Raw genomic sequence first — 16914 nt, 5'->3', positions numbered from 1 at the left:
CAGTATTACGGCAGCTCGGTTGTGCAGCTGAGGAGCTGGAGGGGAGCGGAGCTGCAGCATCCGTGCAGGAACCCCAGGCAGGAGGGTACGGACCAGACCTTCCTGCCCATCCAGGGCTCCAAACGAGTCGACAACCTGCTCTGCGTTGTGAAAGCCTTGGCCTCGCACACCTACCCTGCTGCAGCTGACGGGATCCCGCAACTAGCCCACCCTCAGGCCCAACCGGATCTGTTTCGCAGCAGAACGCCCCCAGCTGCAAAATTCACCTGTCAGAGAGCAAACCCAGCCAGAGCTTCGCTCCCTGCAGGACACTGTGCTCAGACTGTTCTTCCATCAGGTGTTCAAGCGAAGGGAACCAGCTGCAGAGCAGCTCTGGTCACACACAGAGAAATAACTCACCGGAGCGGGACGCCCAGGAGCCAGCAGCCTCAGCACGGGAACCCAGCACAGCTTTTCTTCTTTCAATACATCAATACACTGCTAATGTGTGAAGACTGCCGGGCTGCTGCAGGACGATGCTTTATGCACACAGAACAACTCTGGGAACACCTTGAAACTCCTTGTGCTGGCGGGTTCTGTTGGGTACAGGTTCTGGCTCCTGTTTGTCCCAGGACAGGCAGCATCTCTGGATCCCCAATAAGCTCCAAGGCCCTTCCTTATGAACCTGCATCATTCAAAATCCTCATGCTTTATACACACCGCTAAAATGAACTCCCTGTTTCCCTGCATGAATAATTCCCTCCACTCTCCAGGCTCTCTCTGCTCCATAACCAGGCAGCTGCAAACACAGGAGGGTCTGGAAGCCAGGGCAGGAGCATCCCACCCCGCCCCGCCGAACATCCCACCCCGCCCCGCCGAACATCCCACCCCGCCGAACATCCCACCCCGCCCCAGTGGCACCGGCTGCTCAGGCCAGGACCATTCCTGTTACAGATTCAGAGCAGACACTAAGTTCGTGTCCTCGCATGTTCTCCTATTAGCTCTGCTGCTCTCCAGAGGAGGCCCGAGGCACAGCCCAGATGTATCGCTAGAAATGTATTTTTTTTAAATGACAGTTAGGGGAAAAAAGCGTTGGTTGATAAAGAGTGGGGAGGGATGACAAGGGCTGCAGCAGGGACCGGCCAAGGTCTCTGCTGAGAAACCACCCAGCAAAAGCTTATTTTACTAGTATCATATAAAGATTAAACCTTTCTCCCCTGACGAGCCCTCCCCAGCTCTTTTTACCGCAGAGCAAAACGCGCTCAGCGCAGGGAAAGCCGGCACTTTGCCAGGGCGGTGCTGCTGTGGAAGCGCGTGAGATTCGACTAACAAAACCCTGCTTAAGATTGATGAATCTCTCCCTCCACCCTGTCCTGTGATGCGTTAGACAGTGAATCATTTTACCTCTAACGCCAAGGTGCTGATCAGCCTGGAAAGTGAAGGCATTATTTATGATGTGTATTAAAAATTAGACCTCTCGAATGTTAGAGGACAGGTTTAAAAATCTGCAGGTCCCTTCCACCTTAGAAAACCTGTTTTTAACAGTCTGCATCTCACAACATCCTGACACGGCTTTAACACTCCTTAGAGAAACTCCTCTGGCCAGAGATGGACCGTAACCCAGTGATTCAGTTCCTATGTTCTTCCGAGAGGCTTCAAGTCAAACGTCAGGGATTGACTCCCCTATTAAAGAGCTGCAGAACACACAGATAAAATGTGAGCTTCCAATATGCATTGGACACTAGACTGGGGTGTAGCAACTGCAGCGATTTAGAGCGAAATGCAAGTGAAGTGCATTTCACACGCATTGTCAGGTGCAGCCCAATGACATGCTCTTGACAGGCACCTCTGCCCACTCTCCGCTACCTCCATCCAGAGACTAAGGCTGATAATTAAACCCTGGGACGCTTCCAGAGCAGCAGCCGTAGCTGAAAAAACCTGAACTGTAGGAAGGAGACGACATTGCCACCATGACTTTAGAAGTTTTATAACCTTTTTATAAAAACACTTGGTGATCAACCTGGCGATTCAAGGTGAAATTTTCTTCAATCCGTGACTTTTTAAAATTCCATATTAGTCTATTGTCATCTAGTATGGATAGATAGATATCACCTACAACAAAATACACAAAGCTTTAATCTCATTTTTTGTTAAAACTGCTGGGAGGTTGACTAAATGGCAACTGTTTAATTAATTGTTCTGTCATATTTACAACATCTAATTTGTCTTTGTGATTCACTCTTTAAGGCTGGCAAGTCTACTCTGCAATTTTCTTTAATACAGCTAGGTAAAAACTTCAATTTGCTGCACATAATATGCACTGAAAACACCCACAAATCCTGCTGCGCTCGCTCTGGCTTCTCCAGCCAACCGAAGGTGGAGTGCGAGTACGTGCTTTTGCCAAAAGAACAACCTTCAGGAAAAAAACAACAAGTAACCCCAATCCAAAAAGTCAACCTCCTCCTGCCTGCTTCATTCACAGATGTCACAATACAGGTCTGACATTTTAACTGTTCCCAGAGTGATGGATGGCGACACCTCGGGATGAATACCGCAGCGGGGGGCAGTCAATCAGCACAGCAAGGACTTGGGCTGCACTGAAAAATCTCGAGAAGCAGCAGGAATGGGAAAGGAAGGATGCAAAGAAACAGATGTGGTATTTTAACAAGGCTTTGGGAATCACCACCTAAAACACTGCTTGTGCAGCGATGATGCTGGAGTGCTCCTGACAGCCACCCCCACGACGTGGTTGGTGTCGAGTTCCCACAATAGAAGTTATTAATCCCACCAGAAGGTCACAAGGGGAAATTTCACCTTCCAGTGGTTCTATACTAAATGCTGTTTAATGGCACTCAGGTGCGTATTTTTTAAAGAACAAAATTGTTCCCTCATTGTCCATTTTTTGGGGGGGGTGTTGACTTTCTGTGCTCTTGTTTCAGGCATCCATCTGACCAGCCTGCTCCGATGGCAGCTCAACCCTGGGTGAACCTCAGCCCTGTGACGCTGAGAATCGGGATGGCTTATGAACAGGATGAATCAGCATGATCACAAGAAGAGAAAAAACACTTTTCTTTCCATGCCACCATCTGATTCACTCTGTCGGAGCCCAGTCCAGCAGCCTCTGTTCACAGAGCAGGCAGAACAGAGTCCACAGGTGATGATCCCAGATTCAAAAGCAGGGAGAAAAAGAAAAAAGAGAGTTGTGCGTTCCAGCCTCTGTGGTCAAAGGCCTCGCGGTGGTCAGGGAGCTGCCTCTCCACGGGTGGACGTTACTTAAAAGTGGCGTTAAACGCCCTGCCTATGATAAGCCTGCGCACTTCGCTGGTGCCTGCGCCGATCTCGTAGAGCTTGGCATCCCGCAGGAACCGCCCCATCGGGTAGTCGTTGATGTAACCGTTCCCACCTGCAACAGAAAGGAGTCCCGAGTCATTTCTCTGGTTTCAGGGGCAGAGGGTGGGACGGGAGGGAGCGTTACCCCTGCACTGTGCTGGGCACTCTCCAGCAATCACTCCCAGAAACAGACCTGCCAGTGACTTACCCAGACACTGGATCCCATCCAGAGCCACCTGCGTAGCAGACTCTGCTGAATAGAGGATCACTCCAGCGCAGTCCTAAAGCAGAGTCACAGCAGTGACAGTCAGCAAACGTGTCACCTGCCCATCTCCAATCTCTGCGTTGCTCTGACCTTTCTATTACTCTACAGACATGTGCTAACAAGCCTGAGCTACCTGATCACAAAAGCAAAGGACTCATTCCCCAGCAAGGAAGAAGCTGCAGCAGTCTTTCTGTCACCACAGAGCACTTGTGTCAGGTCTGTAAAGGCCACATGAAGACAGAAAAAGCAAAAACCACCAGTGCGGCAGGGGAGCCGGTGTCTCTCACAAACACGCATCATATCCACAGGAGATCGATGTGATTTGATTTGGGATGCAGGGCTCTGTGCTCCAACTGCTAAGCACTCGGTCCCCCCCCCTTCGAGAGAGGTGACAGTGCCGCTTGTGGAGATGACAACACCTCCAAAAGATGCTACAGCCCCTGCAACAGCCAGGGCTTTGTGTTCGGGTTTCTAATAAACACCTACAGATCTTGCTAAATCTGTTTCCTTTTAGAACCTGACTTTCTTTTTCACTGGGAGGGGGGAAAGCACTTAGTGCTGTGAGCGAGTCGTTTGAACCCCCTAGAACAAAACCTCCACCCTGCTCACGATCTGGGAGCAAAGGGAAGAGAAGTCCCCCAGCAGACACGGTCCCGGTGGACGCGAGCTCACCTTCGCGTTGAAGTGTCCCTGGTCACAGGCCTTTGCCACGTTGTAGACGTACTGCCGACACGCCATCAGCCGCGTGTACATATCTGCCATCTTGCCCTGCATGAGCTGCGAGTCGCAGGAGAGACACATTAACGTGAGGGAGGGCAAGATTATTTTCTGCATTAGCACCGGAGATCATCCATTCCCCAAGCTGTTTCATAGAAACTAGACAAATGAGAAGACACGGATTCAGCTGGAGGTTCTGTCAGTTCACAAACTCCCAGGTGTCACAGCCAGCAGTAACGTGTCACCCACCGTCCCTCGCCCACAGTGGCCTGAGACCCTTTCACCTTCTCACACATCACTACATCACGCAGCCCCAGCACTAACTCCAGGCAACCTCTACACAAAGACCTCCCACGACAGAGCTCCTTGTCTTCTCATTTTTAAAGAAAAAAAGCAAGATGACAAAACTCATTCCTTTTCTGCCTCACCTGGAAGTGGCCAATTTTCTGTCCAAACGCTTCTCTTACATGTAGATATGGAATTGCATGGTCAAGTACAGCTTGCATGATCCTAAGAAAAGCACAGATATGGAGGAAAAAGGAAGACAACAGAACGAGTAACAGACAAATAATAATTAATCCTTGGAAGCTCAATCTAAGGCAAAAAGGTTCTCGTACCTAAAATGATACGCTGCTGTCTTCCTACAGCTCCACTCAAACAACGCTAAGAATAAAATCCAAATGTCCCGGTTTCTCCCCAGCGCTCTACATCTCGCTTATCTGGGACATCCTCTAGTAAGGTCTCACCTGCTTAATTCAGGGGATGGAGGCAAAAGGTTGAGGAGCTTTCCTAGAACTGTAGGCAGGACAGTTTGTGCTGCCTTGCACCTCCAGAGAAGACCAACTCAAGGAGCACTAGCCAATACCATAAAAAGTGAAGGCACGAATAAGGGTGAAAAATCCTCCCTCTGCTTTGTGGAAGATGGTCTTTCCACAGGAGGGTTAGCACAGAGAGATCGCTTGGGAGGGCAAGAGGACTGTAGGTTAAAAATAATTACAAGGGAGCTGAAGGACTGAATAAATGAAGAATAAACCCTTCATCCAGTCCAGTGGCCCTTCTGTGTGACAGTCTGGATGGTGTTTTAGACTTCAAGGGATCAGTAACACAAATGAGGAGCTGCTTATTCCCAAAGTAAGGCATACGTAAACATGCAATTGAGGACCAAGAAAGATTTACCATCCCTAGAAATGTTTGCATCAAGACCAGTATTTTCAAAAGCACGCTCTGGAGAGCCTGTGGTCTGTGCTACACTGGAACGCAGAGATTAGCAAGCTTTCTTTCTGGCATTGCTGCTTCTACCCCTTGCCGCTCAGAGGGCACATATAGATGCTTTCAAACAGAAAAAAAATATATATGAGGAGCAGAGATGAGAGGAGAGCAAAAGGAGAAGGTGAGCAGAGGCAGAGCAAGCCCTGGCTGCTGGGAGAGCTGTGCTGAGCCCCTCCAGCCACAGCCCCTCAGAGCAGCTACGAGGCAGCTCCTGAGCACCAGCGGCTACGGGACGGCCCGAGCACCGGCGGCTACGGGACCAGCGGCTACGGGACGGCCCGAGCACCGGCGGCTACGGGACGGCCCGAGCACCGGCGGCTACGGGACGGCCTGCTCCTGCCTCCGTCCACAGCTCTGCCCCAGCCACCTCCTCCAGCCCTGCTTTCCTCTTCTCTGCCCCAATATCTCCATTCTCCATCCCACCAGAGAGGTGCAGCCCCAGCTGGAGACCCACTGGGGTAGGTGATCCTGAAGGATCCTTCTGGCCTTGCAATCTACACAAGACGATCCCTTACCCCAGCGGCCCACCAGACAGCACCAGTCTCTCCAGGTCCAGTCCGCTCATCAGGACGTAGACTCCTTTGCTCACTGTCCCCAAGACATTTTCAGCTGCAACAGGCACAGGAAAGTGATTCACTTGTGTGCAAAGCTCAGCCAAGCTGTTATCCAAGGGCCTGTGCTTGCTGGGGAGAGGGTTTGAACTTTCAGTCCCGTTCCCCTTTCTTTTCGGCTTGAGACACAACCATTCAGGATCAGCTGACAGGCTCTGAGTTTTGGTACTTACGCTCCCTCCCACTCAAATGTCTTTCCAAGCCAACCAAGGCCAAAAAGGAAAAAGCAGTAAAGGGTTATAAAGTGCACCTAGAATCACTGCTATGCTCTTGTCTGTTTTCTGAAGCGTAAGGTGCTCTCCAGAGATCCTCCAGCTCAGCATTCGTACCAACACGCGTCAGAGACTTAACAGCCTGGGAGGACAAACTGGGAGCCCTCTCCACCATCACATTAGTTTGTATCTAACCCAAACTGACAGCATTACCATCCGATGTGTGTGTTCAAAATGAGTGTAAGTCCTGGTCTGATACCCTTGGGTCACCTCTCTGAGCATTCCCAGCACAGGACCCAGAGCTCACACAGACGAGCAGTCTGAGCTCACCACTTATCACATGTTGGAGGGATGTATAGCAGTCCTCAAAGACTAGAGAACATGAACAGTCATTATCCCCCTTCTGCAAGGGGGGCTGAACAGAATAAGGTAGTTGTTATAAATAAATGTTTTGAAAGACAGGTATTATTTCAGTGAAAATGGAACAGGAAAATAGCCACATTAGATAATGGGCTGAGAAAAAAAACCTCAAGAAACCCTTTTGCTTTGGGACAATCTAAAGCACGCACTGATGTTAAGGAGTATAAAAGGAGAAGCTGGAACAGAAGGCTCATCGCAGCAAGGCTGTATTCTTACAACCAGGAGAGAACTTAAAGCCTAACAACTGTGCTTTGCGGATAGACAGAGATCATCCGCTGATCACACCACGTACGAGAAATAACATACACTTCAGGCTTTGATCACGAGAGATCTGAGAGGCGTGATACACAAAGTGAAAATGAGACAGGACTTGTGGACACATGCAAATAGACTCCTGAAATAAATAGTCTGGGTTTCAGTGGCAGAAGCTCATGGAGTGCTTTGTCTCTTCCTTATTAAAGAGCATGTTGATGTAGTGTATGGAGAACTGCAGCCTCTGCAGGGCCTTCACCATGGTGTTGGAGCTAGAAAGAGGAAGAAGAGTGAAGCACGGCTTTCAGAAAAGGCTCCAAGGCCCCACAGACCAGAATACTAATAGTAAACATTACTTTGAAGAACACAAATATCAGCATCAGTAATAATAAAGTGAAAAAGTTGCTCACAAGTAATGACATCTCGTAGCTAAAAAAGGTCTGAATAGCCTGAACATTTTCCTGTACATCCAGGGAAAAGGGCTGGACAGGTATGTGGTGAGCTGAAGGACACACCTGTGGGCTGCACCAGGGGCACAGACCTGCTGGTGTGTATTACAGAAAAAAAATCAAATTTTAAAAAATGGGGGCTCTGAACCAACTTTTACCATAAATGTCCACAAATGAATCCATGGACAACACTTACTATGAGAAAAACAGCAGCCACTCAGTGGAGCGTGGCTGACAGTGAAAGCCACGTGTTTTAAAGCAGACGGAACTGCCGTGCTGGAGGACAGCTTGATCTGAGAGAAGGATCCTGCAGACACGCGAAATGGCATCAAACTGGTTCAGCTTCCAAGGCAGAGATCTGAGGCAGCATTAATGGCAGGAGTGCAAAGTGCGTTAACTTTCAACACTGCAGCGATGTGCTCCTCCGAGTTATCGGCAAATGGAAATCCCATTACCATGAGAACATGCTGCTCTGTACAGATGATTACCCAGGAGATGATCTGAAGACTCGGGCACTGGCCTTTCTGATTTCAGAGTGGAAGGATCCAATAAAGTTAGAAATGTCAGACTGCAGCTGAAACTCTTCCACTTGCTGCAAAGCAGCTTTTGGTGGCAGATGGGGAGCAGGAGAGTTACTTACCCTGCAGATCTGCAATTACGATTTTAATGAGTTCAGATAAGGTGTCTCCTCCACTCGCTATGTAGTGTCTGTGAATGTTCTATCTGCAACAGCAGCCACTGGAGTAACAAAAGTGGCCATTACGGTGGCCCCTGCTGTGCTAACTACCGGGGGAAAGGATGTCCGTTTTCAGGCCCTGGCCCCAAAAGGGCTCAGAAATGTTACAGGCAAACCAAAAGGCTGTTGGATAGCGTCTAGTGATTTTGCAGATGGGGAGCTCTAACGGCAATAAAGGAGTTTTTCAGAAGCCTCGGCCAGGCTTGCAGCAGCAGCGGTGAGGAGTCAGGTCCACGAGGGTGACCCAACACGGGATGTGCTCTCCCAGAACCCAGCGCTGCACTGCTCCAGTTCCACCAGCTCTCTTGTGAGGCTGCCAGAGAGCAGATAACCATCTGCAGAGCCCTCCAGGTCACAGCCTGAACACGCATCTAATTAGCGATCCAATTTATCTGATCAGGAAGACAGGAAACCACCAGGTGCACGCTGCCGTGACCTGAACCCAACTCACCGGGGATCTTACAGTCTTGGAAGATCAGCTCAGAGGTGTTCGACCCTCTCATTCCCAGCTTGTCCAGCTTCTGGGCTGTGCTGAAACCCGGCATTCCCTGCAGAGTCCAGACAGTAACAATACGTTTCAAATCTCAGTTCTGACAGACTAAATAAAATCACTAGATGTCTTTAATGTCTTGCCTTAAAAAACCCCCCATAAAGTTAGATAATAGGACATATTTACAAGGCTGCCAATTTATCTGACTATTTTTGGCCACAAGCAAGCCCTTTTCTATTAGAATCTTGTCCGTTCTCTCTACATTTCTAGCCCTAAAGAGTGGTTACATGCTTGGATACCACAATGCAGGTGTGCCCAGCTGCCAGTGAGGTACACCACGTCACCAGGGCAGAGGACTCATCTCACGAGTTTCCAAAATTCAGTCAGGAATTAGTTTGTCTTTCAGCAGGCGGCTGACAGTTACAGAAAGAAAACTAGCTGGCTTCTCAATGAGGCAGTTTGGGTTAAGGAATCAGCTTTGAAAGCCCCACTACAATAAGCTTGTGGGAATTATTAAACAGTAGCTTCAACCTACCCTCTCCACGATGAACGCAGTTATACCTCGGGAGGCTGGAACAGCATGAACATCGGTTTTAGCATAAACGATGAGAACATCTGCATCTGGCCCATTGGTGATCCAAAATTTGTTCCCATTCAAAACAAAGTAGTCTCCTAGAAGCAAAGAGCAGCAACCTGTCAGCTCACAACAGACCAACACCTACATCCTCACACCATTTATCTCCACGAATGTTCTCTAAGACCCTCGCAAACGCTGTGCACAAATCCTTCCCAAGTTTAAGAAAATTCATTTCCTTCATTTCTGGAGTCCAGGGACAGTTTAACGAACACCAGACAAACTAAGGCACGTGGCACTGCTTCCATAACACCACCGGCCTCTACCACCGTCATCAGAAGTTCACTTTACACCTTCAGCTGTCCACCTCAGGTTTTCACTACCCGGTTTATCACACGTTCAACCTCCTGGGAGGCAGCACAAGCCTGCAAACATGGCCTGGTACAGCCAGGATTTAGCACCGTATCTCAGTGGCGTTGAGGAGGTCAGTCTGGATTTACAGGAGATGTTATTTACACCGGCTATCTGGCCAGGCAGCACATGACGGGCTTTACCTTTCTTATCTGCTTTCAGCTTCATGGACACAACATCAGATCCTGCATTGGGTTCGCTCATTGCTAAGGCTCCAACGTGCTCCCCGCTGATTAGCTGCAAGAAAATACAAATATAAGAAAGGGAGGGAGAGCAGGCCAGTGAGGGGGATGAAAAGAGATTGCAAAGTTCTCAGCAGTGTTCTCATAGCCTCGTTGCCCCATGCTCGTGCTGCAATAGCTGCTGGACACCCTCCTCCTGTGCCTGCTCGTTCCAGGCTCTCCCACAGCCCTTGCTTCCTCTTCGCTGGTCCTTTCTTTCTGCCCTTTTCTCCTTGCCTTTTTTTTTTCTCTCCCTGTGTCCTTTTATCTGTCTTCTCCTCCTTTTGATCTCCTTTTTTTAAAGAAAAAAACAGATTCAATGTTTAAGAGAGATGTTCAACCAATTCAATCCATCAGTGCTTTTCTACAGAAGTCTTTGTGATCTGCTCAAAACTATTTAAGTACCGTTAGGAGTCTGTCGTGAGCCAAGACAAGTAAGAACTAAAGTGATTGCACATCTTATTGAAAGGCAGCAAATAAGAACATCAAAATACACCTGAGGAGCAACGAGGACAACTCAGGGTTACATATTAGCAGGTTGCACAACGCTTTGAGGAAGTGACACTGGACTTTGCATGCGGTTTAAATCAAGTTTCCTGCACTGATAATTTTGCTGATAATTTCAGTGGCTGGGATTCAATGTACTAGTTAAGTTTTTCCATGCATTTAAGTACTGAAATCTGTTTAATGTGCTTTGGAGTCACAAACATCGATGCCCCAAACGAAGAGGAAGCTCCACATGTAGTTAATTGGCGCAGGCAAACCCAGCATTTGGGCAGCGAGAAACGGAGAATATAAAATAGGAAAGCGGTGACCTCCATCCAGAAATCTCAAAACGATTTGGGAAGTTGGAACAATATAATCCAGGGTCACTTCAAAGCCTCGTTTAGTAACACGGTTCCAGAGAGCGGGACTCTGCTGCCTGCAGACAGGGACTTTGGCACAGGCTGAGCTCAATATGGATTAACAGGACAAAAACTAACAAGGTAGAGAAAGGCAAGTTTGGGAAGCACAATATTTCCTAAAGGTTGGGTCACTGAAATTGGTTAGCGCTTGAAATGCTCCGCACTGTGGAAGACGCTGAGCCTTGCGTGCAGCTGAAACCCAAACACCTTCCAGCTTCCCCCTCTTGCAGCCACAAACCTTGGGCAAGTACTTGTCTTTCTGGGCTTCGTTGCCGTTCCGCACGAGCTGGTTGATACAAAGGTTTGAGTGGGCACCGTAACTGAGCCCAACCGCTGCCGACGCACGGGAAATTTCCTCCATCACCAGCACGTGGTCCAGATAACCCAATGCGGATCCCCCGTATTCCACTGGAAAGAGAAGAGGAACCTCACGTTAACCGCCACGGAGTATATCACACACTGTTATTAACTTCACCAAAATAAATCATTTACTTGTACAGCATAGTTTTACCCATGTAAGATGCACAAGGATACATCTAAAACATGCTACCAACACTTGCACAACAGTGAGTCCTTCTTGCCAACTACCCTTAAGTGCAACCTTAACGTCATCACAAAGATTAAATCACAAAGTGGCAACCAGTATTAGGTGAGAGGACAAAGGAACCCAGGCAAAACTGGTAAAGTCCATGCATGTTTGTCATCACAAGGACCCCCAAACAAGCGAGGAATCCTCAAACTGCTCAAAATTGGGGCACTAGGGACTTTTCTAAGCCCGCAAATGTGCAGGAGACCTGCATTTTGATGGGTGGCCGATTTGGAGTGAGAATGACCCATAAATATAACTGCTGCAATTCACCAGTGGCAAGAATGTGGATTTCTAGAGACGATGAAGTGAGACAGAGCAGCACAACCATCATAACTGGGAATCTAGCTTGGCACACTGAGCTGAGCCTAAAACCAGTGGTAAAGATTAAAGGCTGGGAAAAAAGAGAAGGCTGAGAAACGCATAATGGCCTTGAGCAGCTGATAGCGAATAAAAATACATCCCTCTATATATATATATATCTTTACCTATTTGCATTTCTTAACTTAGCTCTTTATAAAATAAACAGAAAATTACATCAAACCAACATAGTTTTCTTAGTTTTAAAAAGAAAACAAAAAGCACTGTTATTTAAAATGCTCCCTTTATAGACTTGATGCAGTGGTGCCCAAACATGCCATTCAACTGAGCATATGCCCTCGTAAGATTTCCCATTATCTTCACATCCTAAGTCCCAGTCTCCACCTACTCCAACAAAACCAATGCCAGTAAAGAAACTGCACGTAGCTATACAATCAAAAATAAGGCAAAAAATCCCGGGCGTAGGAGGGTTTTAGAGGTAAATCTCTGAGGAAATCCAAAAGGACAGGACTCATGAGGGGATGGCTTATTTATAGTGTGGGAAACTGCTGTAAGCCTCAGGCACAACATCAAAGAAGAAAGAAGGTAAGAGTGAGAAAAAACAGGAGCAGCAGTAAATTGGGAAGAGTAAAGAGAAAGAAAGCAGAAATAGAGACTCTTTCAAGCAGCCTCAGCGCCACTGAAAGGAACGCAGAGGCATTATTTCAACGCATTGCTATTCAGCTTGCTTCTGCAGAAGCCTTTGCAGACGCACATCTAGAAACACAGACTTTACGATGGGAAATAAAGGCCCCATTGGCCGCTTTTCTGCACTAAGGGCTTCTCCTCATTACACTGCGTTAGCGCATTCAGCATGACCACAGCAGCCTCAGTCATCTATAACATTAATCAAAACACTTTTCAACCAACCTGGACAAGGCTGAATAAGATTTACCCTGATTTTCTTCTGACTGGTTGGATGTGGTCAGCTCTCCATTCGTTATCACAGCTTTTCACAGCATTGTTTTATGCTCTAACTTCTATTAGAGATGGATGTTTGTTCTAGGATACTTTTATCTCTAGCTCCCTTTCTTCAAAACCTGCAGCAAACGCTTCATAAGCGCAAACATGTTTGAGTTGCACATGTTATATCTGGAGAAACCATTTCTGAACAGCACTTTTAAATTGTAAAAGCCATTTTGTAATTGTCCTAACAAGCAAAAAGGATTCGGATTCAGTGAAGAATTAAAAAGTTGCCAAAGAGTTTTTTAAAAATAGGAAGATAGGAGCTTCTGGACAAAATGGATGTCCCACCACAGACAAGGCTGTTACGAACTGGCAAGTTTCAGTAGTCTCTCTTTTGTTTGAAGGATCACCCAGCAGAAGGTAAAGGGTGGGAACAGACTTACCAGGAGCTGTGATCCCCAGAACTCCCAGTTCCCCCAGTTTCCTCCAAAACTCCTACAAGTACAGAACAAGGAATCATTCCAGATTGCAGTCAGGACATCAGCATAAGAAGTCTTCCCAGGTAGCTCACCAGACACATCAATTTACCTTATTCTTGTGACATCTCAGAGATAAACACACCAATACCTGTTCCTCCTGCAGCAGCAGCTCCACCCTTTGGACTAGGAACCCAGACAGACTAACGGGCGTTAGTTATGACACACATGGGAGCAGTCCATTGAATTCAGTGAAAATTCACAAAGCCTAAATTTCTTTCTGGAAGTACAGGTCATAAGATTTAACTCATTGCCCAGTTTAGGGAGAATCTCAGTGAATTAAAACCTCCTATTAACTTAAAAACTGCATTTCCAGGCTTTCATATACTATCTCTTGCTAAAAATAATATAGGATGTTATGAATTAAGTTTCTGCTTGTATTGTACCTCATGCACCCTTGCCACTGTTCTTCGGCAGCCCTGTGTAGGCCTGTCAGCCTGTGGTTGCTGCAAATAGTGGATTTAGTGTAAGGTATTCATGTCTGAAACCCTGGAAATACTTAGAAGAGTTGCCATTAGCTGGCAATTTAACTCTTCTAGTAAAGCAAACTGATAAGTAAAGCCGAGGAGGCCTCCTTGGGAAAGGCTGAAAATGGGGAAGGTTTCAGCTGGAGCAGCGGGACTAGAGAAGTTTTAAAAGGTGACGACAACAGGGAATTTGTGAACACTTTGGGCTTGTGAAGCTAACGGAGCTGAATCCACAAGGGTCCCTCAAGCACATAACCTCGAGGTTTTCATGACCACCAGGACACCAGACACTAGTTTTGCAGAGCTGGACACCTCAGCTGCAAAGTTCATCTGCTAGAGAACAAACCGACTCCTCCATCTGCCTGTTTCCCCCCAGACTGGTCACTCTGGCAATGCCACCACTCCAGTGATAGCCACACCATCAGAGGCACGGAGCTAACGGCCTCAGCAGCCGGCGATAAGAATTATCAGTGAAGTCTCCAGAGACTTCAAAAAGTATTATTCAACAGCTCTGGATGACATCTGGTGTGCCAGACTAAATTCATATACTGAACTTCAAAGCCGTGCATATATCCCTGGAAATGTCAGCATCAGAGCTCCGGGAAGCCCCGGCAGATGTTCCGGGCTTTTTAAGTCTTGTGGAGCTTATGAAAACCAACAGCTAGATCTCTCATTTTCATCAATCTAACCATCCCCTTGCACAGAATTTGTTGGGGTTTTAGGAAGGCAAGTTTCAGTTCAACAGTCAAATTCTACATTTCAGCATTTGCACACAATACATCCGCAAAAAATTTGAGAGGAAACTCAGATGCCCAAGAAAGGGTCCTACATAGAATACAAAGCACATGTTAGAGAAGGAGTCTGAACAGAACCAGGCAGAAATATCACGATGAGAATCCAAACAAGACCGTTATCAATCTTGTTTGGTTTTGGTTTTTTTTTTTCCAGTTGGATGCTGGCTGGGTTGTGCCCCAGGTTGCTGAAAGTTGTTAACAAAAGATGAAACAGGAAATCAAAAAATTGTTTTCTCTATGGCTTTCAAGTTTGAAAAGCTAATGCATCTGTTCCTGTGGTGTGGACTGGGACCCTTTGTCTGGATTAATGCACAGATCAAAGTACAGACAGGCTGTCAGCACCACCTATTTTAAAAGCACACATGAAATACTTGCCCGCATGCCTTTGAATTCATTTTCCTGGTCAATCTGTTGGGCCTTCGGAGCCAAATGCTCTTGACAGAACTTTGTCATGGTCTCTCTAAGCTGGGAAAAGACATGACGAGAAACACATATGTTACATCTCATCAATATATTGCCATCTTCTTCTCTAGCATCCTGCCAGGTGACACCAGGATCCCAAAGCCAGAAGCACAAGACGAGAAGGGAACTGATGTTTCAGGTTACTGGCAGTAAGACCACAGGAAAGACCCTTTAGTCTTTTAAAGAAAAAATACTGATGTACTTAAGTTCCTCTCAGCATTTAACCTTAACAATCTTAGCCCAAAATGAGATAACGTTACTTAACTACTGCCTGCACTAGGGTTTCAGGGGATGGCTTTGGTCAGGAAACTTTGAAAACTGATGAACAGGGCTTATAATGGATTATCCCTATCCAGTAGCTGCTTACAGTTTCATTTAATTTTATGCAGATGCCTGTAATAAGCATGCCTACTAATTGAATGTGTTGGTGCATCAACCTGGAAGTACATTGGTTATCCTATATTTTCTACAGAGGCAAAATTTCATAAAGTTGTGTATGCTTGTTGATCCAAGTGTTAAAAATCTCAAAATATTTTTCTACATCTAAAAAGCTGAAAACCTACTTTTATATACATATATATTCCTGACCATAAAGCTTAAAAAACAAAACGAAACCCCCAAAACCCCCCTGAACTTAAAACCATAACAAAAAAAAAAAAAAGTCTGAATCAATTAGAGACTAAGGGATGGACTCAGACAGGCACTCCTCACAGCCTAAGCCAGCTGATAACACAGTGCTCTTAATTCACAGTTAACTAACATTGCTGAAGATCTATTTCTGGTCTCTTTTTTAGCTTTTCCACCAGACAGATAAGAACTACAAGAATATTTTCCTCCTTTTACACCTGCTGAATGTAGAACTACAAAGAAACAAGTTAATTCAGGCTGATAAGGCCATAAACCATGAACACGAGCTGACTAAAAAAATTCTCTAGTAAGAAAGAAACAAGAATAAGTTTGTTTTGTATATCCATATGCTTGCACCGTCATAATTTAAGTAAGGCTATAGCTCCAGACCTGAGAAGCACCAAGGAAGAGGGTTTTATTGGCAGAAGCCTGTCCGGACCAAGCCTTTGAGGACTCTGCCTTGCCTACCCACCCTGGGGCAGCAGGGAGCGAGTGCTGTGATGGCCAGCACTGGGCTGCTGCTCAACACAGGAGAGAACGGTAAAGCCAAGAAACATTATCTTAAAGCTTTAAGTCCCCCATTGGGCAAGAGAACAAGCTAGGAGAGCTACAACGCTTCTTTTGAGAGGATTTGACGAGACCAAATCAATTTGTTCCTTTGGCGCCGGTATCTCTGATCAAACAGGCCCAACGCGAGCACAGTGGAATTTGTTCATGCAAATAGTTCGTCGTGCGGCATTCTATGGTACAGAGGAGCCTTCCACCGACGAGGAAAACCCAGAGCAAGCTGGAACCACCTCAGCTCTGGGTCCGGCGGCCGCCCCCCGGTTCCCGCTCCCCGCGGCTCCCGGTTCCCGCCGGGAACAGCGCACACGTGCCCCGGGCGCGCCCCCGCCGCCCGCGCCACGCCCCCTCTGCGCGCCCGGGGATAGGCCGGCTCCCCACGGCCGCGACCAATCAGCAGCCGCCAGCCCCGCCACACCCCCAGCGCCGGGCCCGCCCCCCGGAGCGCGGCCCGCCGGCGGGAGCCCCGGTGCGCGGTACCTGCCGCTGCTGCTCGCTCAGCCCGTTCACCGTGTCGTCCACCGGCAGCCCCGCGCAGGCCCGCCGCGGCAGCCCCAGCGCCTGCCGCCGCCGCGCTCTGCGCAGCCCCGCGCCCACCGCCGCCCGCCCGATCAGCGCCGCCGCCGCCATGGCTGCCCCGGGCCCGCAGCGGAGCGCAGGCGCGGCCCGGCCCCGGGGAGCGTCCCGCCCCGCCCCGCCGGGGGGGCCCGGGAGGAGGGAGGCGAAGGGCAGCGCTGCAGGGAAAAGTGACAGTGTCCACGTCCTTCCAGT

General features: G+C 47.9%; 1 protein-coding gene across 1 annotated transcript; it reads right to left on the bottom strand.

Moving 5' to 3' along the window:
- Window positions 1-1965: 1965 nt before the first annotated feature.
- Window positions 1966-16781, bottom strand: IVD (isovaleryl-CoA dehydrogenase). The gene is made up of 12 exons (XM_065635731.1): window positions 16624-16781; window positions 14866-14955; window positions 13137-13188; window positions 11080-11249; window positions 9859-9952; window positions 9266-9402; window positions 8692-8788; window positions 6076-6169; window positions 4720-4801; window positions 4247-4351; window positions 3518-3590; window positions 1966-3382 (listed from the first exon to the last, which is right to left on the bottom strand). Exons 1-12 carry the CDS (start codon window positions 16771-16773, stop codon window positions 3249-3251), a joined length of 1278 nt encoding a protein of 425 aa, XP_065491803.1. The 5' UTR covers window positions 16774-16781; the 3' UTR covers window positions 1966-3248.
- Between the last annotated feature and the right edge of the window lie 133 nt (window positions 16782-16914).

This window comes from Caloenas nicobarica, chromosome 5 (genome assembly GCF_036013445.1).
Source record: "Caloenas nicobarica isolate bCalNic1 chromosome 5, bCalNic1.hap1, whole genome shotgun sequence".
NCBI lineage: Eukaryota > Metazoa > Chordata > Aves > Columbiformes > Columbidae > Caloenas > Caloenas nicobarica.
This window is presented reverse-complemented; position numbering and strand designations above follow the sequence as displayed.